Below are 27,813 nucleotides of genomic sequence, written 5' to 3'. Positions count from 1 at the left end.
TTAGGTTTGTTTGCAAGCATCTAAAATGTCTTTCTGGTGATGTAGGTGGAGTGGTTTTCTTAATTTTGTTGACAGTTCACCGCTGGTGCATCAAAAGACAATCGTTTTTTGCTGGCTGTATATTGGCCCTGCATCCTGCAGCTTGGCTGAACTGTTTTACTGCTTGTAGTAGCTTCCAGTGGCCTCCTCAGGGTTTCACACGCAAGAGCGTGTCATCTGCCCGTAGGGACCATCGTGCTGCTGCTTCTCCTCTCCTGGCACTCCTCATTCCGCCTTCGTGCCTAATTGCTTCAGTTCCATCAACTGCTGACCAGGCAGCGCTGATGGAACTGAAGAGAGCGGACGGCCCTGTCTTGTCCTGCTCTTGGAGCGCTCGGTCTCTCACCGCCGAGTGCGGCAGCTCCGGGGTTCTGTTCGTGACTCTGCAGGTGGAGGAATTTCCCTTTTCCCCTAGTTTGCTTGAAGTTTTATCCTGAAAGGTGTTGGATTTTGTCAGACACTTTTCCCGCATCAGCTGAGACGATTGTGTGGCTTCTGTCTTCATGTCTGTAACACGACGCATTCCATCGATTGATCTGTGGGTGGTGAGCCGGCCCCCCATCCCCGGGGTGAACCCCATGTGGTCATGGTGTGTGACCCTTTAGATGCGGCGTTGGATTCAGTCTGCTGGAGTTTGGTGAGGTTCCTTTGTATCTATGTGCGCGAGGGACACTGGTGTGTTGTTTCCTTACGGGTGTTTGGTTTTGGCATCGGGGCAATGCTGGCCTTACGGGGCGAGCTTATGAAGACTTGGTATTGATTCCCCTTTGACTGGTAAAATGCACCAGTGACGCCTCCGGGGGCGGGGCTTCGTGGGGGAGCGGCGGGCGAATCACCCATGAAGTCTCTTCTGTTGTGGACGATTCCGACTTTGTTTCCCCTTCGGTCAGTTCAGTAGCTGTGTGTGTTTCAAGTGTCGCATTTCTCATCTCATCGGTCGGTGGCCGGATGCTCACGGTGTTCCCTGAGGCCTCTGTGTACCCGTGGGTCGGGCGGCCGTGCCCTCCTTCGCTGCTGATCTCAGCGCGCTGAGCCTTCCCTTGGTCAGTTTAGCTGGTTTGCCTGTTCTGTTGCCCTTCCCAAGGTCACAGTGTTTACCTTCGCTGCTGTTCTCCACTTCTCGAGGTCTCATTTATTTCCTTTCTGATCCCTGTTGTTTCTCTCCTCTGCCTGCACTGGTGTCATTTGCTTTCCTTTTCTAGTTCCTCAAAGTGGAGAGGGAGGTGCTGGCGCCGTGCCGTCAGTCCGCACACGCGGTGCTCTCTCTGCCGGGGTCCCCGGTGCTTCTGAGCCCCCTGAGGAGGTCTTTTCCTTTGATCCACTGATTAGGAGCACGTTGTCCACTTTCACTTACTTGCGAATGTTCCCATTTTCCTTCTGCCGTTGATTCCTAATTTCATTTCACTGTGGTTGAAGAACGTGTTTTGTGTGACTTTTTAAAAATTCTTTCTTCAGTAGTTTTTTTGGGGAGGGGGCGGGGAGGTGATTAGGTTTATTTTTATTCTATTGTATTTTTTTACAGAGGTACAGGGGATAGAAGCCAGGACCTCATGCACACTAAGCATGCATCTACCTCTGAGCCATGCCCTCCCCCCATGTTGTGTATGATTGTGACCCTCTTGAATGGCTCATCTTGCTTTACGGCTTCTGGTCCACCCTGGAGAGCGGCCCCTGTGCTTGAGGAGAGCGGTTACGGTGCAGTAGAGCTGGAGGGGAGGTGTGCAGCCAACAGCCCGTGCCCCAGGGTCCTGGGGGCAGCAGGTCCCAGAGCCCCACAGCACCCCACTTCTGGAACTTTCCAGATCAAGAAGGAGTGCCTGGCCTGCAGAGGGGCGGCCGCCGTGTTCGACATGTCCTACTTCGGGAAGTTCTACCTGGTGGGCCCAGACGCGAGGAAGGCCGCCGACTGGCTCTTCTCGGCCGATGTCAGCCGGCCCCCAGGTACGGAGCCGGGAGGTGCACTCGGATGAGGCCTCTTGAGGCCGCCCCACGAGGGCATCCTGCCAGGGGTTACCCTGTGCTGCGGGGCCACCCTGCTCAGCCGCTCCCTTCCTCTGGGGTCTTCCTCCTGCCCCCAGGCACGACAGTGTACACCTGCATGCTGAACCACCGGGGCGGCACCGAGAGCGACCTGACTGTCAGCCGCCTGGCTCCCGGCCCCCAGGCCTCCCCGCTGGCCCCTGCCTTTGAAGGTAAGAGATGCCCCGTGCATGGGCCCAGCAGCGCCGTGACTGCAGCCCCGCTCGGCGAGGTGGGATGGACAGGGAGGGGCCGCTCTGTGACCGCCCGTGTGCCTGCTGCTCTCAGGGCCTGGGAGATCGGTGGTTTCTCTTCAGGCTGAGTGCAGCCTTTGTTCAGGCCGCGCTGCTGGGCTCCGGGGGCCCTGGGATTACGCTTTTGAACCTGCCTGTACCGTGGTGTTTGGAGCTGCCACAGCGCGAGCGTGCTCAGCTCCCCTGCCAGGAGCAGCGTGGGCCAAGGATAAGGCCGTGCCTCCCACTCAGAGAGCTTAGCTTGTTTCTGCTGCTGACACTTGTGCTGGACGGGCTTTGCCGGGTCCCATGTAACTCCCGGTCTCAGGCTGGGGCAGGTCCCGAGGAGACATCCAGCTCTGTGCCCAAGCTGACACCCAGACCGCCCTTTGCTTCTACTTGCTCACCCCCTGTGATGGGGAGCTCAGTGCCATATCCCTCGTTTGCACAGGGCTGGGTTTGACTCTCATCACTTAGCCTCCGGAACCTACCCCTTGGTTCACGTGGGGGCAACCTGGTCTCTAGTGCTGTCACCTGGCTCCATTAGGGAAGAAGAGAGGTGAGGAGATTCCCAGAGAGCCTCCAGGAGGGGGCCCTGGGCACCCCTGCCGACCGTGCGGCTCTCCATGTGGCTGAGCTGCGCCATCGGGGGAAGGGCCATAGCCGGCCCACCCGGGAACCCCAGTGACCCCAGCTCCAGGCCTGGCTCAGCACTGCTGGCCGTTTAGCTGTGTCCTTGGTGGGACGAAGTCAGGGTCCCCTGGGCCTCGGGGGGCAAGGTCTGGCCTGGGCCCCGGGAGAGGAAGGTGCGGAAGAAGCAACAGAGCCCCGGGTGGGAGTGCGAGGCGATGGACAAGAGCACGGGTTACGGGAGGCCGTGGGGAGCGGGTGAGCCAGGATGAGGAGGGCTTCCTGGGGGGAGGTGATGTCCGGCCTGAGCCCCAAAGGGCTGGGCAGGAGTCGCTGGCTAGAAAGGACAAGGGCAGTGCCTGTGGAGAGCTGGGCAGGGAGGTCAGCAGGGATTGTTCGCAGAAGGGCCAGTGGGAGCTTTGTTTGGTCTTCACCCCCCAGGGGAGGGGAGGCCCAGGCCCAGCCACGGCTGCCGTCCTTAGAGAGTGCGTCCGGCTGGGGAGACAGAACAGAGGGACCCCCGTGAGGGTGCGAGCCCCCAGAGTCCTGCTCTGCTGCTGCCTGACTCCGTGGCCCCTCTCTGAGCCTCAGTTTACCCAAGTGGACGCAAACGGTCCTTCTCTCTCTGAGCCGCTACAGGGGATTGAGCCAGAGCCTGGAGGCCCAGGAGGGCTGGGGAGCAGCCTCCCTGAGCCCCAGTTTCCCCACCTGCAAAACTAGTCCCCACACAAAGGGAAGTTGTCACCAGAGCATCTGTGGGCTGAGCCGCCGCCCAAGGATGCGCCACCATGTGCCCTCCCCGGTGACTCCAGTGGATTCCTGGCCCCGAGAGTTTGAGGATCACATCCTGCCAGGCTGGGGAAGATCAGGCTCCGAGGTGAGGGGCAGGCAAAGCGAACGGGCCAGGAGCTGTTCTAGACTCCGGCGCCTCTGATGCAGTTGCCTGGCGGGCAGCTGGCACGTGGTGGGGCCCTGGCCTGCCAGGGCTGAGGTGGGTGATGAGGAGAGCCTGGTGCTCTTGGGGTGTGTTGGAGGTCCCGCGTTCACCACTAAACACGGGAAAACCAAGGTGTGGACCTCGTTTTATGTTCAGCCTCAAAAAAAAATGGTACCAGTCCTGCTGTGAAGCCACGTGTCCACTAACTATGCGTGCTTATAAGATTGTTCATTATGCCTGTTAGATCCGATCACCAGTAAGTGGAGAGGATGTGGCGTTTCACATCAAGCTTGTAAATAACGCAGTTGTCCGTCCTAAGCATGATTTTGAGTAGGATTTTGTATCACAAAAGGAGTACATGCACAAAACAAAGTCCACAGCACACAGCTCCCAGCCTGTGCCCGGAGCCTGGGGTCTCTGCCCCCTGACTGCCTCTCCACCTTGTGGGCTGCACCTGGACCCGGCTGACTGCTGACCTCAGGACCTGGCACTTGGGGTGTTCTGGATAAAGGACAGCTGCCCAGAGGAGGCCAGGTCCACCAGCTGCCATCTGTCTGGAGCCGGGCGGCCTCAGTAACTCTCACGTCCTCCTGGGAGGGGCCTGGGATGGCTGCAGGCCGGAGGGGCTACCTGGGAGCCATGGCGTGTGCTGGGGGGGCGGGGGCGGGCGCTGGGGCAGAGGATGCGGCTGGAGGCTCGCTTAGTAGGTGTCCAGAAGCCAACGTCCTGTAAGAGCCCCCAGCCCAGGGAGTAGGGGATCCTTTTGAGACCAGCTCAATTTTCTGGCCTCTGAGCTGGGTCTGGATGGACAGGCAGGCTTGAGGGAACAGAGGAGCACATGGAACACGGGGTGACGAGGTCAGGAATGTCCCCGGGTTGCCTGAAGCGGGCAGGAGGACGACTGGAGCCCCTACTGGGATCTCACCTGGATGCTGACGGCAAAGCCGAGCTCTTCTGTGCCTCCCCAGCTGATGCTGTGGGACCCTGGGTTGCAGAAGGCAAAGGGTTCCCTGCTCCAGGCTTCCTGGTGGGGTGGCCTGGCCCATCCTGGCTCCAGGACCTCCCATCGGAGCCCACCCAGTGAGCGCTCTTGGGGAGAGAGCAGAGGCCCTGTGCGCTCGGCCTGTGCCCCCCATCCCCGGCTCTGCTACCGGCTGCCCCCTCCCCTGCTGCAGAAGGAAAGAGAGGCATGTCTGTTTTGGTTATACCTACTGTCACAGTGATGGCTGCTTCGCCACTGTGGGAGCCTTGAGGGGAGGTGCCGGTGTGGGGAAGGCCCAGGCAGGCGTCTCTGCACTCCGGAGCCTCCCCGGGCTGCCGCCCACTGGCTCTGCCCAGAGTGGGCTGAGGGCTGGCACCGGGCCTGCCCACGGGGAGCCCAGAGCGAATGGCGCTGAAGGCGGAGAGAAGCGGTCCTCCAGCAGGACCGGACGCCTGGGAGGGGGCGGGCATCCCAGGGCGCAAGCATCCGGCCGCCGGCTCCCGAGCCCCAGGCGGCACGCCTGTGCCAAGGCAGCTCCTTGGGTCCCCCAGCAGCCCCGCGAGGGGGTCTGTTCTCATTCCCATTATGCAGAGGAGGAAGCCAGGACCAGGGGGTCAGGCTTGCCTGGGTACCATCACTCCGGGATGGGGAGCCCTGATGGAGCAAGGCAGGCAGGGAGGAAAGAGGAAGCCAGATGGGGGGTAGGAAGTGGAGAGGGAGGGAGTCCCTCCCGGGCTGCCTCGGCCACCAGATCGTGGGGAGTGACCAGTGAGAGCCCGCCCAGGGCACACATAGTGGCTGATGCCACAGCGTTTCTACAGATGAGGTACACTAACGAACCCCCAGCTGCACATGAGATTGTGGAGGCTCAGAGAAGCTTCAGGACAGGTCCAGGGCCACGCAGCTCTCTGAGGTCACAGCTCCCGGGGCAGCGGCTCTCCCAGGGTGCTGAGTGGGCTGCCCTCTGCTCAGCAGGACCCCGGGGCAGCGTGGCCCAGTGGGTGCTCCGTAGGCCATGGACTCAGAGCTGGACAGGGGCCAACCTTCTTCCACCACGTGACTTCTCTGAACCTCAGTCTCCTTTTCTAAAACCTGAGGGTGGTGCTGAGTGTCAGCCTCCCGGGGAGGATCAACGGGGTATTGCCTGTAAAGCCCCGGACCAGCGTTGGCCCCCGTATGGGCCAAGGTGGGGGGCCCAGAGACCAGGGCCATGGGGCTATGGAGTGATATGGGAGCTGGTGAGGACGCTGAGGTTCAGAGTGGAGAAGAGACTTGTCCAAGGTCCCCCAGCACTGGTGGCTGAGGCGCGTCGCAGAATCTCCCCGTGGCGCGCCGGCGTTGGGAGCTCTCGCCCTTTCCGATCACAGACCCTTTGAGAAGCAGGAGGAAGCCTCAGACTCTCCCAGAAAAATGCTCCCTTGGCCTGTGCGGCCCTCAGGGGAGCTCATCCTGTGGGCCGTGAGAATCCAGGGCCCCTCGGGAGGGTCACCGTGTTTGGGCCTTTGTGGTTCACCTTCAAGGAAAGAGCGTTTGTTTTCTCCACCCGGAGGCCTCGGGCCACCCCTCTGCCCCGCCTCCCCCGTCCTGCAGTGCTGCGCTAAGTCGGGTGCTTCTCTTCCAGGGGACGGCTACTACCTGGCCGTGGGCGGGGCTGTGGCCCAGCACAACTGGTCCCACATCACCACGGTGCTGCAGGACCGGGAGTTCCGGTGCCAGCTTATTGACAGCTCCGAGGACCTGGGCCTGATCAGCGTCCAGGGCCCAGCCAGGTGAGGAGAGAGGAGCCAGCACCTCGGTGCCCCTGGGCCCTGGGCCCTAGGCCCTTGTCCCTCTACCTGGGACCCGGGGCAGAACCACTTACTGGCCCCGAATGGAGCGTTGTTGTCAGCTAAGTGCGCTCGTGACCCCAGAGAGGCCGCTCCGGGTAGTGCTTTTCAGAGCACTAGGGTGCAGAAAGCCATCAGCACGAGGAGCCTAAACCTCACTGAGAATCAGCGTCCAAGGATTCGGGGCCACGAAAGGGCCAGCAGGTGTGTCTCCGGATGGTTGATACAGTTGAGGAAGCGCGTCTGCCATCTCCAAGTGGGCAGAGCCCACGGGGGCTCCACCTGCTACCTGGGCTGGAAACGATGCTCTACCCTGAGAGGTCACCTCTCCTCCCTCAGTACCTCCGACGACTAGGTCTACAGATGATCATTCACTCACTAATTCATTCTGCAAGTATTTACTGAGCTGTGGTCCCAAGCACGGGGACTCAGGCCCCAGAAGGGCCCTGCTGGGCCCTGGGCTGGAGCTGGAGCTGGCTTTGCATGTGCAGCTCTTTGCCCAGAGGCACGTGGCAGGCACGCAGTACATGCTTGCTGAAAGGATGAATGGAATCATGGTTGGACTTCAGGTTTCTCATGAAAACCAGTATCTACTAAGGGGACTTTGGAGGAAATGAGGGACCAAGCCTTGGAGCTCTCTGAAGGGACAGTGTTTCAGGCAGCGGAAACAGCACATGCAAAGGCCCTGTGGCAGGAGGTGAAGCAGTGAGGCCGGGGCTGTAGGAGAGGTGCTCAGAGGGCAGCAGAGGCGAGAGCCTGTGGGTCCAGAGGCTGCTCCCCCCGGCAAGGAGACTGAGCAGAGGAGGGCATCACTGGGCTTGGGCCTGAACGGGTCTTGACGCTGCGCCGGGGGTAGGAGGCCGGCAGGTGTGTGACGAAACTCAGGGGCCTCTGAATCCCTGAGGATTCAGAGGAGGGCATGATGAGCTGTGTCTGGGTGGTCAGTGGGTCCAGTGGGATGAAGACTGAGAACTGACCACCGGGTCTGGCAGCTCGGTGGCTCCTGTGGACTTGATGAGAGCTGGCTGGGTGGGAACGTGCTGAGGAAGGACGGGAGGAGAGGAACGGGACGTGTGGGGAGGGGCAGAGGTCTCTGGCTGCAGATGGAGGGAGGGCAGTGAAGTGATGCAGGGACTGCACTCGCCCTGGCCCGGCCCGGAGGACGCTCCCGGTCCTGTGGGGGTGGGTTCGTTTCCCCCCGGGTGAATTCATCACTGGGCTGATGGGGTGGCGGTCCAGGCTTCTCCGATCAAGGCCCAGCCTCGGAAGCCTCAGCTTCATTGCCATGGCGACCTTGGGAAGGGAGTGGGCTATTTTTGGTTTGGGGGAGGCAGGTGAGCAAGGGAGAGAGGGGGCGCCAGACAGACAGATCAAGGTGTGGGCCCCAGGGGGACAGGCCAGGCTCTCCCAGCCTCATTATAAGCTGCCCTGGGAGGGCGGCGAGTGATGGCTGTCAGGGCAGGGAGACAAGCGCTCCTCTTCCCGGTAATTCCTTAACTTTCTCCTCCAAATTGTCCTCTCCTTTCAAAAATAACCCAAAGTTTCTTGTACGAATAATAATGTTACCAGCACCGCTGATGAGGGCTCGGCTTTCTGAGTTGTCATGTGGGAAGCGTTTCGCACAGTGCCTGGGCCGTGGGACAGGCTATATGACCTGCTGTGCAATGAAACTTTCAGGAAACATTCCATAACGCGTGGTCCAGCACGGTAGCCAAAGAGCCGTGTGTGGCCGTTGAGCCCTTGAAATGTGGCTGCTGAGACAGAATTTTTTATTTTAGTTTACCTGAGCTCAAGAGGCCGCCCGTGGCGGAAGTCAGGGGTCACTGTTACGAGTGTTAGCGCCGAGGTGTCTGGCATGTGCTTTCTAGCAGATTCCTCCTTTGCAAGGGCCCTGTGAGATGGGCTAACTGTCCTCATGGAGTAGGGGTGGGGACCGAGCCTCGGTGGGGGTCGGTGGTGAGTCGAGGAGCTGAAGCTGAACCTGGTCTCTGACCGGGAGCCTGTGCCCTCCAGCGCCACCTGCTGCCCCCTGGGGGAGGGACAGCCTCTGGCACCCCGACCCGAGCTCAGCAGACCTGCCGGAGCTGGGGTACCTGGCGCTGCTGAGGCCGCACTGGCCCTGGGCGGCAGCTCCAGCCTCCTTCCTACCCCCGCAGCAGGGAAGACAGGGGAGCAGCCCTGGCCCCAGCCACCCAGGGCCGCAGAGAGGACGTGCATCTTAAAAACTGGGCATGGGTTCTCTGGGGGCCAGCACCACGTGGGTGCCGAGGGTGTTGCATAAGGATCCTGGCACACTGCAGCGCCCTGGGCAGCTCGGCCGGCGTGGGTGGGCGGCTCCTGGCACCGTGGGGGCGGGGATTACAGTCAGAAGCATTTCTGGGCACTTGCTGGGACCCCTGCGAGGCAGAAATGGGGGGGAGGCTGCCTCCTGCCAACGGGGAGCCAGTCCTGCGGTACAAAGCCAGCCTGTTTTCAGTTGGTCCTGCTGACTGAGTGCCCTGCCTGTGACAGGCACGTCAGGATAGGGGCCCTGCTGGCGGGGAGCTCCTGGGTCAGGGGGGACAAGTACAACCAGTGTGAGAGGGACCCTGGCGGGAGACGTATTAGGACTGCAGGGCCCAGACGAGGGGCACCTGACCCCGATTCAGGGAGTCAGCGAGGACTGCTTGTAGGAGGTGACAGCTGAGCCAAGACCTGTAGGATAACAAATGGTCACGCAGGGACATGGGAATCTGGCGGGAATGTGGAGGGTGCAAGAGTGAACTAAGGCCTGGAGGGAGACAAAGGGAGGCACCCGGGAAGTGAAGGTTTCCATGGACACCGAGAGGTTTCGGGTAACCTGTCAAGCATGAGGACCAGGCTCTATGCCAGGCACGGTGGGGCCGGGGAGGGGAGGGGAGCAGCCCCTGCCCTCGGGGGCCTGTGGCTTGGAGGGTGTTAGACGGCTCGAGAGCTGCCCTAGGTCATCGAGAAAGGAGAGCCTGCGAGAGCTCACCTCTGAGTCTGGTCTCTGCCCAGGGCTCGACTGCTCCTGCCACTGTTCCCGCTGAAGGTGCTTTATCTGGCTGGATTTTTGGTGCATCTCCTTCTCGGTGTGCCTTTGGTAGTGTGTGTTGTTGGCCTCGCCCATGAGGACAGGACTTGTCCTGCTCACAGCTGTATCCCCAGTGCCTCCCCTGCCCAGGGCACGCACCCAGGAGTGCTGGGCAAGTGTTTGTTGACTGACTGACTGATTGACTCTGTTCTTGCTCACAGCCGGGCCATTCTCCAAGAAGTGCTTGATGCAGATCTGAGCAATGAGGCCTTCCCTTTCTCTACCCACAAGCTGGTGAGAGCCGCCGGGCACCTGGTAGGTCCCAGCGGGCCGCTGTGCCCTGGGCTGCGGGTGGCAGCAGTGGGTTGCAGGTGGCAGCAGTGTGCTGCCAGGGAACAAACCGGGGCTGGGACTTCAGAGCCTGTGCCCTCCCTGGGCCTTGGCTCCCTACTGTGAAGTGAGGACCAGATGGTCCGGCCTACTGGCTGTTGGGGTCTCAGAGGAGGAATAGGGGTCAAAGTCAGGCATCTCCTGTGCCCCATGGGTGCCTGGCACATGCTGGGGGGCTCCGTCCCAAGCTTCTGCCGGGGGAGGTGGCCTTGGCCGGGCCACCTGGACAGCTGCCCAGTGTCCTGTCTTCGGAGGCCTGGGGCACGCCCCCCCAGATCAGGGTATTTCCTGCGCCTCCGTGGAGATGACTAGGTGGGGCCAGCCGGCAATTAAGCGGCTCCAGCCGCCTGCGCGTCCCCTGAGGAGACAGCTGGTCTTTCTGGAGTGTTCCCCCCCCTCCCGCCCCCGTGCTGTGGGAGTGGGGAGGGGCTGCTGGGGTGTACCCCCGGGCGCCAGGAGCTCCCCCGCCCATCTCCCACTCCAGAAAGGCCAGGTCCCTGGGCCGGAAGCCTCTGAGACTGGACTGCGTCAGGGTCGAGCGGACCCCGCGTCCTCAGTGCCCCTGGGGCCAGGGTTCCGGGTCCAGCTCTGGGTCAGCACAGCCTGTTCCTGGGCCTCGCTGTCCTTTTTGGAAAAGAAGGATCACGATCTCCACCTTGCCTTCCCGAGGCCGAGGTGAGGAGCAGACGGGGAAATAACAGCCGCTGCCAGCGGGGACTCGCGAGGCGCCAGGCACGGTTCCGAGCACGAGACTCACGTGTCCCGTCCCGCTCGATCCTCGCGGCAGCGTGGATGTGGCCGTCCCAGGGCTCAGCAGCCTCAGCACAGCCGGCGCTTTGGAACGGATGTGTGTGTTGCGGCCATCCTGGGCATCGCACGGTGTTGAGTACCATCCGCGGCCTGCCCCCACGCGATGCCGGGAGCCCCCCCGAGGTGACAGCCAGAAACCACAGGGGCAGAGCTGCCAGAGAGAGGTTCTGCGATTACCCTGGTCACAGGTGTGCGGTCTTGCTGGTGGCCACCACGGCCAGATGCACTGAGCGGGGCCCTACCTGAGCTCCTGATGTAGGAGCCCCCAGAATGATGCTACCCCGAATGGAGCTCAGAGAGGTTGGATGGACCTCCCAGGGGCCCCGCAGAGAATGAATCATAAAAAGCACATGAACACCTGCCAATAACAGACGCGGCCTTCAGGGGGAGGTGACTGGACAGACAGCCGGATTCAGGGGCACCTCCCCCCCTTACTTCCTTCTTGTTCATCTGGGGGGTTTTGGGGGGCAAGTGCTAAGGGCCGTCAGTGGGGAGCGCAACCCTGGCCTGCAGAGCGGCTGGAGGTGGGAGGAGTCTGGGTCCTGCTAGCAAGTAAGCACTGTTTGGATGACATCAGGGAGGAGGCTGCCAGGAGGACCAGGTAAAAGCACCTCGGCAGCGCCGAGGAGCGCCGGCCGGCGGCTCCGCTCTGCCTCTGCTCTCCGGAGGCTGCGCTGGGCGGGCAGGAAGCTGGGGCTGTCTCTGTCTAGCTTGCTTCCTGCCTCCTTGGCGCAGAGCTGCCTGCCGAGACCAGAGAGGGTGTGCGTTTTGAGAGAATGGCACAGCTCCACCCCAGGCCACGGAGGCACCCAGCCTGCCCTGTCGGCAGCTCGGGCCCTCTCGGCCCCCGTGGGCTCCGTGCAGCGTCCAGCCCTGTCTGGGGCTGGGTTCCGGCTTGTGAAGTGGGAGGGGAGCTGGGAGCTTGGCGAAGGCCCAGCCTGTGTGTGGTTCAGGAGTCTGTGTGGGAGAGGACCAGGTGGGACACACTTCCCCTCCCAGCCTAGGGCCGCTCCAACGAGGCACCTGGGACTTGTTCTTGGACAATGGGCTCCAGCTGCCTCCCCACCCCTGGGGCTGGCCCTTCCTGGCCCTGGCTGCCGCCCCAGGCCTGGCCCACGGCTGTCTGGCCGCACTTTGGCCTAAGGGGCCTGGGAGCCGGGCTGGGCCGGGCCTCCGGCTGCTGGAAGCAGAGGCCAGACTCCTGGATGAACCCCTGCCTGGGATGACAGGCACAAGGTTGCGGGGGGCCATGGGGTGCCTGGGCCGGAGGAAGGGGGTGCAGGACCCATGCAGGCTGCTTCTCTTCACTGCCTTCCCCGGAACCGGCTTACGGCTTCTGTCAAAAGCACTTGACTGTGAGTGAAAGCTCAAGGCGGCTTCCAACCCCAGCACCCGCGCACGGGGCCTGGGTGCAGACCTCGCCTCTATCTCGACCCCTTGGACTGGACACGACCTCTCTGAGCCTTCCCCTCCTCGCCTCTAGCACGGCTTGGGCTGGGGGGTCGGCAAGCAGAGTCCACAGGTGCCGCATAAAGCTCGCCCCGCGCAGGGTCTGGCTGAAGAGTGGACGGGCACCAGCGCGGCCCTGTGAGCACTGGGAGTGTTCGTAAAATGAGAACGAGTAAATGCAAACCCTGGAGATTCCACCGGAGAGACAGCCATGGTTAACGGTGTATTTCCTCCCGGCCGCCTCCCCTAATCTCTGCCTAGGAAGTTTAAGCAGGAAGCAGGACCGTCTCGTGCGCACAGTTTGCACACGCGGCTTGGTTCTCTTACGACGTTGTAGTGGTGGTTTCTTGTTCTTCGAAATGTTGTCTGAGAACCACTTTGAGGGCCCGCGCCTCCCTCTCCCCAGTCTGTAAATAGGACATTTGATTGGGCCATTTCTTCTCCTCGGAGTCGCCCTCGGGTGGGGTTCCCGTGACGTGGGCCTTCCAGGACTCTGATTATTGACCTGGGACACGCTTCTCAGAGCCAGAACCCAGGGGCAGAGGTGTCCCAGGCACACGGCCCCAGCCTCCCGGCCGCGCGGCGGTCATCGGGTGTTTCCGGTCTCCTCCCCGTGCCCAGTGCTGGCCGAGCCCAGGGGGAGGATGGGGAGGGGGGAGCACAGAGCTTTCCAGGCCCCTCAGCTCATATTCAGCCAGGTTGGGTCCCCAGCCGAGCTCCAGTACTCCATCCGAAGCTGACGGATCTGTTCCCAGTGCTGAGCCCCCAGCCCCCTGAGAAAGAATTCCAGACATGTTGGCTGAGGGGCCCACCAGGCTGGGGGCTCTGGGATGGAAGACGCAGGCCCTGCCCTCCACGGGCTCACAGCCTGGGTGCGGGGGCCGGGGGGAGGAGGCTGCGGCCACAGCCCAGCCTGCGTTGGGGCGAGGCCCTGGGTGGTGGGAGGCAGCCACTCCCAGGGAGCTGGCCTGCGCGTGAGGAGGGTCCCGGGAACACATTTGCAGGAGGAGGAACTGAGTCCTGCCTCGACCACACCTTCAGCTGAGGGCCTGCGGGCTGGGCTCTGGCTCCTTGATGTTACGGCTTTTGCTGACCTCACAGTGGCCCAGGCCGCAAGTTCCCAGATGGTCCAAGCCTGGGGCACAAAGGCTTCCCATCCACCAGCCAGCAGGAGAGGTGGGGGAGTCAGCTGCCGGCCAGACTGCTGCCCTGGGAGCTGGGGCTGACCGCTGCCCTGGCCTCCACCCAAGCTGGCCTCACAGGCAGGCGTGGAGGTGGGAGCCAGGTCAGCAAGGATCTGGGGGTTTTGGAGCAGAACCCCCAGTGCTCAACAGAGCTGGGGGCCAGCAACCCCCTTGTGGGGCCACCTCTCTGGGCCTCAGTTTCCTGATCTGTAGCACAAAGTCTAGACCGTATCCAGAGCCCCTCCTGGGCTGTCCTGTGGGTCTGTCCAGACATCCTGAGCTCTCTCTGGGCCCGGGCGAGCTTCAGACTCTCCTAAGTAACATGAACCTGTGCTGACACAACTCCACTAACGTGGGGAGACGCGGGGGCCAAGTCTTTGTGGGAGATGGTGGAGTGCCAGCCACCCAGACGTGGGACAGGAGCGTGTATGCCTGAGTCGGTGGCATGACCTCCCGGTCGCGAAGCTCGGGACGTCGCGGGTCAGAGCCCAGAACCACAGACCCTGCCCGAGGGTGGGTGAGCAGGACCCTCCGCTGCCCCAGTGACCCACGCTCACAGCAAGCCGCGGGTGGGCGCCCCTGGCTGAACCGAGCCCTGTTTTGCAATAATCCTGAGATGCTTGGATGAGCCCCAGGCTTCCACAGCCTCGCATTCCTACAGGAAGAACAGGGGGCGGGAGTCGTCCCGCTGGCGGCCAGCTGACCAGATGTCCGTGCCTCCCACTGCTGGCCTCGAGGCCGGCGAGGTTCCCGGTGGAAGCGGGCCTGGCCCGGTTCCCGGGGGAGACAGTGTCCCGGAGCCTCGGCCGAAGCGGGGGCCCCTCTGGAAAGCGGCAGGTGCTGGGCTGGGAGCCCATCGTCAGGCAAGGTGATAAAGTGGCTTTCTCCTCAGAATTAATTTCGGGCCAAAAGGAAATTGAATTTCTTATCCCGACGGCGTGGATCCTTGCCACGGCACCGTTAGGGACCGATTCGTGCGGATGGAACGTCTCCCACCTGCACGTGTCACATAGAGGCCCCGGCGGCGGGAGGCCCGGGCCTTCCCGGGCCCTGCGTTGGCCAGCTGGGTTTTAACCGTCACCTAAAGAGTGTCTTGCACAACCTGTGCAAGTTGCCTCGGCCCTAGAGAGCCGGGGGCGGGGTGTGGCCGAGAAAGACGTGGTGGCCAAGGCCACTCCTCACGGTGTCCTGTCGGGGGCAGTGACATCTTCTTGCCGAGAAAATGTGAGGAGAGGGTGTGGCTGGAATGAGGTTGGGTGCCTCTGAGGGACCCCGGGGAGTGTGCTTCAGAGATTCTGGAAGCTCCTCCAGGGAAGACCCTGCCCTTTCTCTGCAAGGGGTGCCTCTGCTGTCGTCTGTGGGTGCCGATGGGGTCTTTCTAGGGGTGGCCCATGGCGTTTATCAGCAGCTTGGAATCTGTGGCTTTTTTTGATCCTCAGAGAGGGCCAAGTCTGTAAAGTGTGGTTCGAGCATCACACCTTTTATTCTTATTCTTGAAAGATTGGTATCAAATCACCATCCCCACCACCACCGTCACCACCATCCCCCACCATCCCTCATCATCCCCCACCATCCCTCATCATCCCCAACTCCTCACCATCCCCCACCGTCCCCACCATCCCCCACCCCACCATCCTCCACCCACCATCCCCCACCGTCCCCCACCGTCCCCACCATCCCCACGACCATCCCTACCATCAACTTCACCATCACCAACATCATCATCACCACCCACTACCATCACCACTGTCTTTACTACCACTATACCTCCATCACCTTCACCAGAATGCCCAGCACCGCTGTACGCTGGCTTTCTGGAGCAGACTGCTAGGAGAGATTGCACACCCCCATAGCAGAATCTTTGTGGAACCAAGGGTGTCTTGGGATGTCCAGCGGGTTTGAAAAATGAAGATCCTTCAAACCTACTGCCAACTTGCTTCTTCCCTCTCCTGTGGGTTTAGGACCCCAGGCCCCTGCAGAGGGCTGCACGTGCTCTGATCCCTGCCCACCCCCCGCCTCCCAGGCCCCTGCGATCCTCACTTATTTAAGGGGCGACTGAGTTTGGAGGATGCACCTGGTGTGTCAGGGTGCTGTTGCACAACCAGACGCCCTGGAACGTGTGAAACCACAACCAGCTGATGAGACCGGAGGCGGCTGGACATGCTGGGCACGGTGGGCCGTCTCTGGGCTCATCTGCCCAAGCCCTCCCGCGGCGTTTGCCCAGAGGGCGGCTCCACGCTTGTTCTGATGCTGCGGGTGGCCAGAGCGTCCCACAGGAGGGCCATGGACCCTCATGTCCTGGGGACCCAGGCCGGGGTGGGGACCCAGCACCCCTCCTAATCCTGGTCCTCCCCACGGGAAGCTCGCAGGAAGTTCAGTGAAGCACCAGGCATGGAACCAAGCCCCCAGATCTGTTTAGCTGAGACCTGAGCATATTTCCATCCTCCAGAATATTCAGCTGAGTCAGTCTAGGGCAGGGCGTGAGCACCTTAGCTGCTGAAGCCCTGCTCTGACTTACTCGCAGTGAGGCCTCCGAGCCTGTTGGAAAGCACTCGTGCCAGCTCTCGATAGCCGATGGCTGAATCTGTAGGAAAACTAGCGAGGCGGTTAAATCACTGGAAACTTGCCGTCAGCTGCGGCAGGAGTATTTACACCGCAGGCAGTGGTGGGCCCCCGCCCTCCCCAAAAGCTGAATGTCCAGCATCTCCTAGGACATCACTGGGCCTCGGGCAAGTGGCTCGACCTCCCTGAGCCCCAGGTTCCTCATCTGTGAAACCCGTGTGGCTGCGTCCCCCGCCTCGTGGAGTGACAGGCACCCCGCCCGGGGCTCTAGCGTGACAGTTCTGATGAGTGCGCCCACGAGCCTCAGGAGCGACGTAACGCCGTCGTCCGGGATCTGCCGGTGCAGACTCAGAGGGATGTCAGTTGCTAGGGATGCAGCGTTTGTGACTCAGCTTAAGCCTAGCCGGCTTGCGGCACCCAAGCCACGCTCACAGCCACTGCGGCCCCTGCTGTGGTGGCTGGCTGGCCCTCACCTGCCCTGTGTCGGGTGTGAGCACCAGGAGGGCTGGGCGCCATGCCGGGGCCCCTGTGGGGTGTCTGTGCATGGGCTAGAAGCTTCACCTTGCATGGTTTGCCACCTGCATCTGGCGCAGGTGGCCCAATGTGCAGCAACAGATACTGCTGACCACCCACGGTGGGCGGGGCTGCGGGCTCCGAGCGTCTTGTGACTCCTGTTTTGGGTTCTGACCTGTCCTCACAGGGCAGATAAGCCTTAAGCCTGCTGCAGCCAGGGCTGATGGGCCACTGGGCAGCCTGAGGGCAGGGGGTCTCCTCCCACACCTCGCCCTGCTGGCCCTCTCAGTCGCCATCCTAGTGGCCTGAACGAAACAGGTGGCAGGCAGAGGGGAGAACCCTCTTAGCCTTGGGGACCGTCCAGCATCCCGCAGAACTTCCCACCGGGTGCCACTGATCCTGTCAGAGGGGTCTGAAGCCCAGAACCTTCCAAAAGGAGAGGGTCCTTGAGCCAGCTCAGAATGGAGAAGACCCACGTGGCAGTGATGACCTTCAGCCACGTGTCTGGGGCCTGACGGGGCTGCCTCCCCGCCTCGGTTTGATCTCTTCTCACCAGGGGTCCTGTATGGTCTCCCTTCCACAGTCCAGGAGCCTGAGCCTCCCGGGGACCCAACTGACAGGTGGCTCCTACCGGCATTCGGAGCAGTTCCCCCCTCTCCGGGCCAGCTGGCCAGAACCACACTGGCCGCTGCAAAGATGGGCCCTGGCCAACCCTGCTGATTCCTGCGCCGTCCCCCCAGCTGGGCCAAGCAGAAAAGGACACCCCGCCGCCAGCAGGGTCCACACTGAGTGGCTGCCCCACAGAAGGCCCCGTTTACTGGCAGAGCTGACTGTCTGCTGGTAACAGGGTGCTCGCTGCCGGGCATGTGCACCACCAGACCCCAGCCTGCTCCAGGCTCGGGGGGCTTGGTCCCGAGGCACCATTTCCAGACAGGACGCAGAGGGGCACAGCCACCCCAACCCCGCCTCAGTCTCCCCGCTCCTGGGGCCGCCCCCACCTGGCTGAGGGTCTGCTCTGGTTTCGCCCTGGCTCTGCGTCTCAGGTGGAGGTGGGGGGTGCATACCAGGCGCCAGGTGCTCTGTTCTCACTCTTTTTGCTGAAGTACAACCTCAACAAGTTTTTTCATGAAGAATTTTGACTGACAAGCTCTGTGTCTTTATCTGAAAAATCTGCATTTCACCCTAGCTCTTAAGGGATGTGGGTTTCTAGGCTGACTTATGTTCAAAGCTCTGTGCTTCCAAGGTACTACTCTCTGTCGAATAGCATCGATTGTCACCAGTAAGACGTCCAGAGTCAGTCCAGTGAGCTTTGCAGGCAACCTCTGTCCCCCCCTCTCTCTGTCTCTGTCTCTCTCCCTGCCCCCTCCCTCTTCCTCTCCGACGTCTACACTTACCCAGCGTTTTCTGGGCAGGAATTTGTTTTTGTTTATCTGTGCTCTGTGTGCTTCTGCAGTCCGAGGGCTCATGGCCGGCCACCTTCCATTCTGGAAATATTTCCACCGTTAATCTTTTCAAGGACCGTCTTTCCCCTCTTTTCTCTAGAACCTCCTTCTTCCACTTCTGTGGACACGACGCGGGGCTTCCCGGCCAGGCCTCCCGTCCTCTCCTTCCCTGTGAGTGTTCCCGTGTTTGAGCCACTGCCTCTCCCCTTCGCTCCTGGTGCCCAGGACATGGAGACAGCATGAGTCCCTGAGCCCCTGGCTGTAGGGGCCGTGTGTGCAGAAAAGCATGTTTCGTTTTGACCACCTTAACCATGCTTTTAGCATAAGTTCACTAGTGCCAAGTACACGCACCAGGCAGTCATCGCGCAAAACTGAGACTCCGCGTTCGCTGAGCAGCAACCTCCGTTCCCCTCCCCCATCTCTGTGACTGCCGTTCCCCTTTCTGTCCCGGTGAATCCCGTGCCTCGTACAAGTGGAGTCACGGGGCTTGTCTTTATGTGACGGGCGTGCTCCACTCTGCCTTGTGTCCTCGGTGTTCAGCCACGTTGTAGCAGGTGTCAGAGTCCCTTCCCCTGAGTGACTGGGTAACACGCCGTTGTGTGGATGGAGCAGACTTTGCTGATCCACCACCCACTGCTGGGCTCTTGGGTTGCTTCTCCCTCTTGGCTGCTGTCGGTAATGCTGCTGTGGACACGGGTGTGCAAATTTCTGCTCGACACGGTGCCTCCAGTTCTTTTGGATACGTACCCAGAAATGGGCCTGCTGGACATATGGTAGTTTTATTTTTAATTTTTCGAGGAATCACCATACTGTTTTTCCTAACAGTTGCACCATTTTACATTCCCACCAGCTGTGCCCACGTGTTCTCATTCCTTCACATTCTCGCCAACACTGATTATTTTCTGCTTTTTAAAAAAAGTAGTAGCCGCGCTAATGGCTACGAGCTCATGTCTCCTGGTGGTTTTGACTGGCTTTCCTCGGATGATCAGTGGTGTTGAGCATCTTTTCATGTGCTTGTTCGCCATGTGTGTGTTATCTCTGGGGAGCTGTCCCTTCAAGTCCTTGATTCATTTCTCTTTTTTGTACATACGTTTATGTTTCGAAGTACGGTCAGTGTACAGTGTAGCGTCAGCTGCTGGTGTGCAGCGCAGTGCTTCAGTCACGCTCAGTTCATTTCTTCACCAGGTTGTCTTGCTTCTGTCGAGTGGCAGCGTTCTTTGTATATTCCAGGTGTGAACCCTTTGTCAGATCTGTGATTCGCAAGCGTTCCTCCCGCTCCCTGGGTAGCCTTCCTGCCGGCTGTGCCCTCGATGCACACCGGGCTTTACGTTCGCCCTGGTCCCCCTTGGCTGCTTTTGCTTCTTGTGGCCTGTACCTCCGGTGTCACCCTCGAGAAATCATCGCCAAGTCCAGTGTCCCGGGCTCTCCTCCATGTTCTCTCCTGGGGGTTACACAGTCTCGGTCCGTTTCGAGTTAGTGTTTGCACGTGGTGTCAGGTGAGGCCCAGCGTGCCCATCGCTGGCTGTTGAGGAGACCGTCCAACCCCCCGGGACACTCGTGGCTCCCTCGCCGAACCTCCCTGGGCCACTTACGTGAGGGTGTGCCTCTGGAATCTCTTTTCTTTTCTATTAGTTCGTCTGCCACACTGTTTTGATTATGGTAGCTTCGTAATATCGGAAAGTGTGAGTCCTCCAGCCTTGTTCTTCTCTGAGATTATCCGGCTAATGGGGGTTCCTTGAGATGCTGTGTGACTGTTAAGATGGATTTTTTTATTTCTGCCAAAAATGCCGTTGGGTTTTGACAGGGGCTGTGCTGGGTCTGCAGATTGCTTGGGTCCTGTTGATGCCTTGGCGATACTAGGTCTTCCAGGCCAGGAACACGGGATGTCTCCGTTGCTTGCGTCTTTGACCTCCGTCAGCAGGGTTTGTGGTTCTCAGCGTGTGAGTCTGTCACCTCCCAGGTTAGCTTTATTCCTAAGTATTTTGTTCTTTCTGATGTGATTGTAAATGGCATTTTTTTCTAATTTCCTTCTCAGACTGCTCATTGTTAGAGTGTAGAGACGTAGCTGAGTTTCTGTGTGTGGACTTTGTTTCCGGCAACCTCGCTGACTTTATTCGTTCTAACAGGATGGGGGGAGTCTTTGGGGTCAGAAAAGACTTTAAACAAAACCTGGTTTAAGGTCCTTCCTGACGGGTTTCCGCGATCCTGTGACTCCATCCGATTCTTGTGGTTCCCATAGCAACGCGGGGCTGTGTTTTGCAGGGGCTTGGCCTCCATTTGGGGCTTTTGAGAGTCTATCCAAGCCCCCATTTCCTGGCAGGTGACTGTGTACCAGGCACCAGCTTCCCATGAACCCGACGCTCACAAGCACCGGCCTCGGCCCGTTCACCAGGCGGGAGCACTGAGGCTGGGAGGGCCGACCCTGTAGGTCTGGGTGACCCCAGGCCCGTGTTCAGACGTCCTCATTCCTGGCCTTTTTCCTTAGTACGTGTCCTTTCAGAAGAAACGAGGGCTCTCCCAGCGCCTCCTTCAGTGGAGGAAAACGCAGGATGTCTAGAGAACCAGTGGTGCCGGCAACTTAGAAAGGCACCTAGAAATCCCCAAACTCTCCCCCAACTTTGCTGGGAAGCAGAGGTCCGTCCACCCGCACCTGCTTCCTTGCTTTATCCGGGAGGTCTGCTCAGCCCCTGTGTGTGCCGGGCCTGCGCACGGGGGTACGTGGGAGAGGGGACCAGCGGCCTCCCGGCCTCGCTGGGCTCCTGGGAGCCGGGCAGGGGCCTGGGGCAGCTCCATCCCACCGTGAACTCACCAAAAGGCCCGACTGAACGGGGGCGTGTGTCTGACAAGACCCGCAGTCCTGGGCCGTTAATGGGTGAGCTTTCAAAATGACTTTTCCCTGTTCAAAAGGAGATTGGCTTTGAGCCCCCGCTCCTCTGTGGGCTGCCTAACGTCAGACCCCGCTGCCAAGGCAGCTGTGTCAGGGCCTGGGGCTGGCGCCAGGGAAGCAGGGCACTGTCAGTAGTACGCTTTCTGTGTCAATTTTGAGTTTTTTGAGAGGCCGGGCAAATGTCAACTCGGAGCACATTTCTGCTGTTTCAAAAGCTTGCAGGATCCAGCCCCGCAGCAGTAATGAGATTAAAGTGTCAGATTTACAAGGAGCTGGGTCCGTGGACGGGAGAGCGGCTCCCGCGCTCCTTCGGCCCAGATAGTATCCCGGTGGGAGACGCTCGGGGCAGCCCTTTCGGCTCCGAGCAGTAATGGGCTCCGCTTGTCCGTCTCCGTGAGCTCTGACTTGCTGCAGTCCCCTGTCCCTTTGGTGAGCTGGACGGTCCCCGGGCTGAGCGCCTGGGCCTCACGCAGGGGACACCGTGGGTCCAAGGACTTGCCCGAAGGCCGGTTGCTGGGGTGAGTGACATGCCGCCAGACCACTGTGCAGGGAAGTCATGCCAGCGGGCCAGGCGTCGCCCACGCCGCTCGTGCCTCCCTGTGGCTCCTGGCCCCGGACACCGGTGTGAGGGGCACACGCGCCCCGGGGCCAGCTGCCCACGTCAGAGCCGCGTGTGCTCAGGCCGGGCGGGGCGTCTCCAGAGCTCTGTTCCTGCGTCGACCCCTGGATGTTTTTATAGCGGTCCCCACCACCGAGGAGGGGTTGGATGAAGCAGTGTACATAAGGAACTTAGCCTGAGGACACTCCAGAAGCAGCAGGTCACTTCCGTGGGGCTGTGGGGCCCGTGGTCCCTCTCCTGGCCTGTGGGACCCAGCTCTGGGCAGTGACTTTCACGGTCAAATATCCACAGTCGACACAAAGCCCCTCCAGCCCCACCTGCTGCCTCTCTCCCCTGTTCCCCCGCCCCCACCCCCCACACCTGCCCCAGCTCTGTGCCTTCGCACCTGCCCTTCCCCCTGCCTGGAAGGCCCGTCTGCAGCGGCAGACTCGCTCAAGACTCCCGCCCGGTCCCTCCCGGCGCGCTCCTTCCTCCCCTTCGCGTGCCCAGCGGGGTGTGGTTGCCGCGCAGCTGACTTGAGCTTTGGCCAAGTCCTTCTAAGACTCGAGACCTGGGGGGCAGAGGCTGTGTCTGTCTTCAGATCCCAGCACTTGGCCGGCCGGCCGAGGCCCACCAGGCTCGGGGCGATCAGAGCACACGCCCGATGCCCGGCTGCTCCCTTCTCGAACCTGCCAAGTGCAGCCCTGGCGACTAGTGAGCTGTGGTGCTGACTCCCCACCCCAGAGTCTCCTAAGACAAAGCCGGGCTCCTGCCCCCGTTCCTAGACAAGGAGACTGAGGCCAAAGGGAGGCGCAGAGCCCATCCCAAGGTCCCTGCAGTGATTGAATAGGGGAAGGTCTCCTCGTCCCCACCCGGCCCTGTGAGTGGACCTGGGAGACAAGGTCTTTGCGGATGTGGTTAAGGCCAGGATCTCGAGATGAGCTCATCCTGGGTCGGGGTGGCGTATCAATCCAATGGGAAGTATCCTGATGAGAGAGACGTGGACACAGAGGAGGGTGGCCTCCAGGAGCTGGAAGAGGCGGGAGAGACCCTCCCCTACAGCCACAGATGGAGCAAGGTCCCGTGACACCTTGACTTCGGACTTCGGGCCTCCAGAACTGGGAGAGAGCACACTTCTTAAACCCCCTGCTTTGCGGTCCTCGGCTACGGGGTCACTTAGGAGGTCTGAGGCCTGGGAACCACGTGTGCACTTCCTCCCACTCTCAGCACCTGCACCCCTTCCTCTTGTCCAGAGCGCTCCTGAGCACTCTCCTTGGGAGAGCCCGTTTCTTGGTGGCCACTGGCCTGGGCCCAGAGCCAGCTAATAATCGTGCCGGTAGGAAGTGTCCCCCAGTAAGTGGCAGCCAGGCCTCGATCCGATGGTCTGACCTCAGTTCGTGTCTGAACCACGGCTTGTCCTCCCAGGTCCGGGCCATGAGGCTGTCCTTCGTGGGGGAGCTGGGCTGGGAGCTGCACGTCCCGAGGCCATCCTGCCTGCCCGTGTACCAGGCTGTGATGGCAGCGGGGGCCAAGCACGGCCTCGTCAACGCCGGGTACCGGGCCATCGACTCCCTGAGCATCGAGAAGGGTGTGTGCAGGGTCTGGGCGGTACGGCGGGCTGGAGGCAGAGGGGCCGCTACCTCCCACATCCATCCCCTGTGCCTCCTTGCCCGCTGTTTTCCCGTCCCCCCCGACTTTGGCAGTTTCCCCAGACCCCCTTCACTGCCCATGAGCTGGGCCTCCACGCAGGCCCAGGGATGGTGCTGGGATCTCTGACACTGGCAGCTGGGGCGGGGCTCTGCCCAGCCAGGTGGGGCCAGAGCAGGATTTGGATTTAGCACCGAAGGTCGTTTCCTGGAGAGAAGTGAGGAGCATCAGAGTAGGGGCCCTCAGTGCTGCCCGGCCCTTAACAAGCCCTCCTCAGTTCCCCCGACCTGACAGCACAGACGTGCGATGCTGATGGGCGCGGGCTGGCCCAGGGCGCTCACCCAAGGGACTTCCTGCAGTCCGGGAGGACCCCGTCCCGGGTTGCCCAAGTCGCTGAGGTTCTAGGGTGGGGAGGTGGGTTGGGGGGTGTCCACATGTGTCTCCAAGGGGCTTGTCCCCTGCCTCTTCTGGGCAGTGACCCTGTGGTCTCCCCACTGTCCCAGGGTACCGACACTGGCACGCTGACCTGCGGCCCGACGACAGTCCCCTGCAGGCGGGCTTGGCCTTCACCTGCAAGCTGAAGTCCGCCGTCCCCTTCCTGGGGCGCGAGGCCCTGGAGAGGCAGCAGGCCGAGGGCCTCCGCCGGCGTCTGGTGTGCTTCACCGTGGACGAGTGAGTACCGGGCCCGGGTCCGTCCGGGAGTGACCGCTGCAGTCAAAGCAGGCGCTTCTGGGCTCCTCCTCTGAAGCCTGGTGGGACTCCACCCGGGCCGGGCACCCCCTCCCGGAACTCACACCACAGGCCCGTAACAGAGGAGGAGACTGCGGCCCGAGAGGTGGAGCAGGGCCAAGCCAGGCCTGGCTCCAGAGCTGAAGCTGCAGGCCCAGATCCCTCCAGGGCCAGGCAGGGTATGAAACCGGGTCAGGGTCTGGCGCGGGTCAGTAAGGGGCGGGGAGGGCAGCCCTCCTCACATGCAGATGTTAAGAGAGAAAGGTGCTGCCAGGCCCAGCCAGCTCCCTGCCGGTTAGAGCGTCCCCACAGCCCTGGAGGGAGGCCAGGCTGAGGCCACCAGCCCCACTTATAGATGGAGACCACGGGGGCCCAGGCACGTGGCAGAGGTGGCAGGAGAGCCCCACGTGCGGGCCTGATGCCCTCCCTCCCAGCTGAGGGCGGCTTTGAGCACAGCACTGTTATGTCCTCGGGGCCAAGCCCACGGTGTCCCCCGGGTGCCTGGATCCCACCGGGCCGAGCCACCACGGCGCCAGAGGATGTAGACGGTGTGAGCTGCAGTCTGAGTAGCAGCCGTCTCCAGGGTGGCGGGCGTCCCCGAGCTTTGTTGATTTGGAGCTGACAGCCAGCCACAAATGGTGCCACTTCTCCCCAGTTTGGAGCCTTCCAAGGAAGTGTTGCGAGGGACTTGGGGGGCCGGCAGAGAGAGAGCAGGGCTGGGGTTGGTCGCCGCCCATGGCCACTCCCCGGCCCTGTCAGGCTGCTGCGCCGCCTGGCTGCTTGGCCGTCTCCCGGGGAGCAGCTCAGCTCTGGTTTGGGGTGCAGACCGAGCAGGGATCCTCGGAGCCCTTCTGCCGCCTGGCCCTCCAGGAAGCACCTGCAGCCTCGGATGGCCCGGGCCACAGCCAGCTCCCCTGTCAGGTGTTCCCTGCAGAGCTGCAGAACCCTCCCCAGACCCAGGAGAGACCCGGCCAGGACACCGGCTGGGGAATCACAGAGAATCCCGCTGCCCTGCTCTGGGGCCCTGGGCCCCGCAGGGGGCCTCCCTGGGGCTGTTTCCTCGCATGGAGACAGCACTCTAGCGGGACTGGGGCGAGACCGAAGGATACAAAAATTTGTTTACAAAAGCTTCCATCCCACCCTCATCTGCTGGACCAGGGGTGCCCAGACCGTCTCACTCCAGGTCACTGAACCAGGAGGCACCTGACACTTTGTCCAGACTCCTTCCCCCAGTGTGGGATTCACACAGAGCCAGTCACCGCAGCCAGCCCGGCCGTGCGCCACTCCCCGCTGGGCACGGCCCCGTCACAGCCCCTGGGGGGCCCAGCAGTCCCCCGCGTGGTGCTCAGGAGGGCAAGTCTGCCAGGACTCCCAGTTCGGTGATTGTAGTTTAGTCTTTTCTTTGTTTTCTATTTTGAATTTTTAATATTTTTACAGCAAGCATCGACACCTTGCGTGTAGTAAAGAAAAGCACTTTTAATAAATTATGCAGCAGGCCGTCAGAAAAGAAAAGCCGAACAGAGTGAAACGAGCCGTGAGACAGCGTTTTGGACTGTGCAGACGTCTCGGGTGGGCGTCTTCCAGCTCCGTGGGGCCTGGCTCCGGTGCTCTCTGCTCTGTTACTCGCCTGCATCCCCAGGCTCCTGGCAGAGCAGCCCTGCAGGGTGGAGCCCGTGGTCCAGGGCGCGGTGCCTTTCTCCTCGGCCAGCCCGAAGCGCAGGTGTTCCCCTTGGGTGGGGGCGGCTCTGGGGCCCCAGCCGTCTGTTGCTTCTTTCAGGAAAGTGCCCATGTTTGGCCTGGAGGCCATCTGGAGGGATGGCCAGGTGGTGGGCCACGTCCGGAGGGCCGACTTCGGGTTCACCATCGGCAAGACCCTGGCCTACGGCTACATCCGGGACCCCAGCGGTGGGCCGGTGAGTCCCGCTCCCCAGCCCTGCCCCGGGGTCCTCTCCGGCTCCACACCAGGGCCTGGGTGTGCTGGGCGTGGGGGGAGCCCAGAGATGTGACTGACGGATGGCGCTGTGTCTCCAGGAGGAGTCAGCGGCGGTTTCTGGGTTTTCTTTCTGACTTTGGGAGCTCTAGGCTTCTCCTGGTCAGAAGGAGACTCTGGGCCGGGCCTGACACTCTGTGCTCCCTGGAGTTGGAGACCCCATGTTCATGGAAATAGCTGTGTGTGCATATATCAGGGTACATGCACGTGCATACAGACGTGCACACAACACGTGCACACAGACAAGTTTTGGGAACTTGGCAGTGAGACAGAAGGGGCAGCATGTTCTGCGTGGAGAAAATCTAAACATTTTGCCCAAGTGACCATTTATAAATCCAAATAATCCCCCACCGAACACAGATGCCTCCCTCCACACTGGCAGGGCAGGGAGGGCTGAGAAGGGCCCTTGAGGGCCTCCTGGGCTCTGAGCCCCGGGAGCTGTGTGGAGCCCATGCCAGGCGAGCTGGTCACGAGGGCACCCCGTGGTGGGCTGGGTGGTGTGATGTTGAGGGGCTCACTGTCGTTACCAGCACCTTGCTTCTGTGGAGTCTGCCCCCAGCCCCGTGCCAGCTCAGAAGCAGGCCACCAGAGGCTCGGACCGGCAGGCCCAGGATGCCTGCCCCGCTGGGCCTGGCTCTGGAGCCGTCCAGCCTCAGCCTCTGACGGTCTCAGGGCTGCAGCTCCCCCGCCCCCCACCAACTTCAGACCAGAGGACGCACTGGAGAGAAGTAGGGAGGATGAGGCAGGCAGGAGGGAGTAGGACAGCCCTGGCGGAGGTGCAGGGGATAGGCCGGGCCTGATGTGTGGACCCAGGGGGGAAGGGAGCCCATCCCAGACCTCCGGCCAGGCTGCATGCTGCAGGGGGAGGCTGCATCCCACATGGACTGGGAGGCTCGGGGCACAGGCTCAGCCTAGGGACTCTGCTCTTGACTGGCCTGGTGACCTTGCATGAAGGTGTCTCTTTGAGCCTCAGTTTCCTCATCTGTAAAATGGGGATAGATTCCTACCTGCCCCACGGGGCAGTTGTCCAGATCTCTGCTCTGAGTGGGGACTTAATAAGTGTGATGAAGGGGTTGCCATGGCTGGTGGTGACATCTGGCTGTGACAAAGAACCTTCTCTGACACCCCGGATGCAGAGCCCTGTGTCCCAGCTGAAGCTCTGTCGGAGAGTGGGTGCAATGTTACTTGCTTTTCTGCGTGGCCAGGATGGGTTCGTGCTTACTGTGACTGGGGAGGGAGCACTTGCACGCTGTGCGGACAGGTGGCCCAGAACTTAGGTTTGACCAGTGCAGGCCAGGGTCGCCCGGGCTGGCTGGGGAGAGGGACTGTGTCTGCTCCCACGTCCACCATCAGGGATGTTCCGAGTGCTCACACCATGGAAATGGGCACACAGGCAAACAATACAATCGGGACTCGCCCAGCACCCACTCCCCGCCGCCTCCCGTGAGAGCTGGTGGTTAAACACTTACTGGATAACCCAGCCTCTCCGTAGGCCGGGAAGACTGCCCCTTGAAAGAAAGGCTCTGGGGATGGGAGCAGGATCTGGGGCCTCTGGGGTGTTTAGTAGTGAGGGCCAAGTGCCAGCTCTGGGCTGCCACGCTGGGCTGTCTGAAGGCACCGGTGGGCTCTGCTTCCTGCCTCCGGGCGCGGGGGGGCGGCGCGGGGCGGGCGGTGTGGAGCACTGAGCCTGGGCTGGAAGCCACTTACTCCGTCGCTGCAGTCACATGGAAAGCCTCCCAGGTTTGGCTTTCTTTTTTCCATCCCATCCTGAGTTGCCGACAGAGGGTTCTCTAACTCCCAGAGGGTGCTCTGGGGGCTCCCTCCTTGAGGCGGGGCCCTGGGTGTAGTCGCTGCATCGGGAGAACGGGACCCCTGGGTGGGGCCGACCTGTGGTCTCTGCCCACTGTTGCCG

At 61.5% G+C, this 27,813-nt stretch overlaps 1 protein-coding gene across 5 annotated transcripts in view; it reads left to right on the top strand.

Moving 5' to 3' along the window:
- The window catches only part of SARDH (sarcosine dehydrogenase), a 65,728-nt gene that overhangs the window by 33,420 nt on the left and 4,495 nt on the right, over nt 1–27,813 (top strand). For 4 of the 5 annotated variants that reach the window (XM_072960493.1, XM_072960492.1, XM_072960494.1 and 1 more), the window contains 7 exons: nt 1,842–1,980; nt 2,118–2,231; nt 6,462–6,609; nt 9,922–10,015; nt 22,961–23,123; nt 23,686–23,854; nt 25,689–25,824. In XM_072960493.1, coding sequence (XP_072816594.1) covers nt 1,842–1,980; nt 2,118–2,231; nt 6,462–6,609; nt 9,922–10,015; nt 22,961–23,123; nt 23,686–23,854; nt 25,689–25,824 — 963 coding nt within the window. Of the gene's footprint in view, nt 1–1,841; nt 1,981–2,117; nt 2,232–6,461; nt 6,610–9,921; nt 10,016–10,759; nt 12,634–22,960; nt 23,124–23,685; nt 23,855–25,688; nt 25,825–27,813 lie in introns of those variants that run through there. The other variant, XM_072960496.1, reaches the window with a different exon arrangement.

This window comes from Vicugna pacos, chromosome 4 (assembly GCF_048564905.1).
Source record: "Vicugna pacos chromosome 4, VicPac4, whole genome shotgun sequence".
In the NCBI taxonomy this organism is placed as follows: domain Eukaryota; kingdom Metazoa; phylum Chordata; class Mammalia; order Artiodactyla; family Camelidae; genus Vicugna; species Vicugna pacos.
The sequence above is the reverse complement of the archived record's forward strand: the minus strand, read 5'-3'. Positions and strand labels throughout refer to the sequence as shown.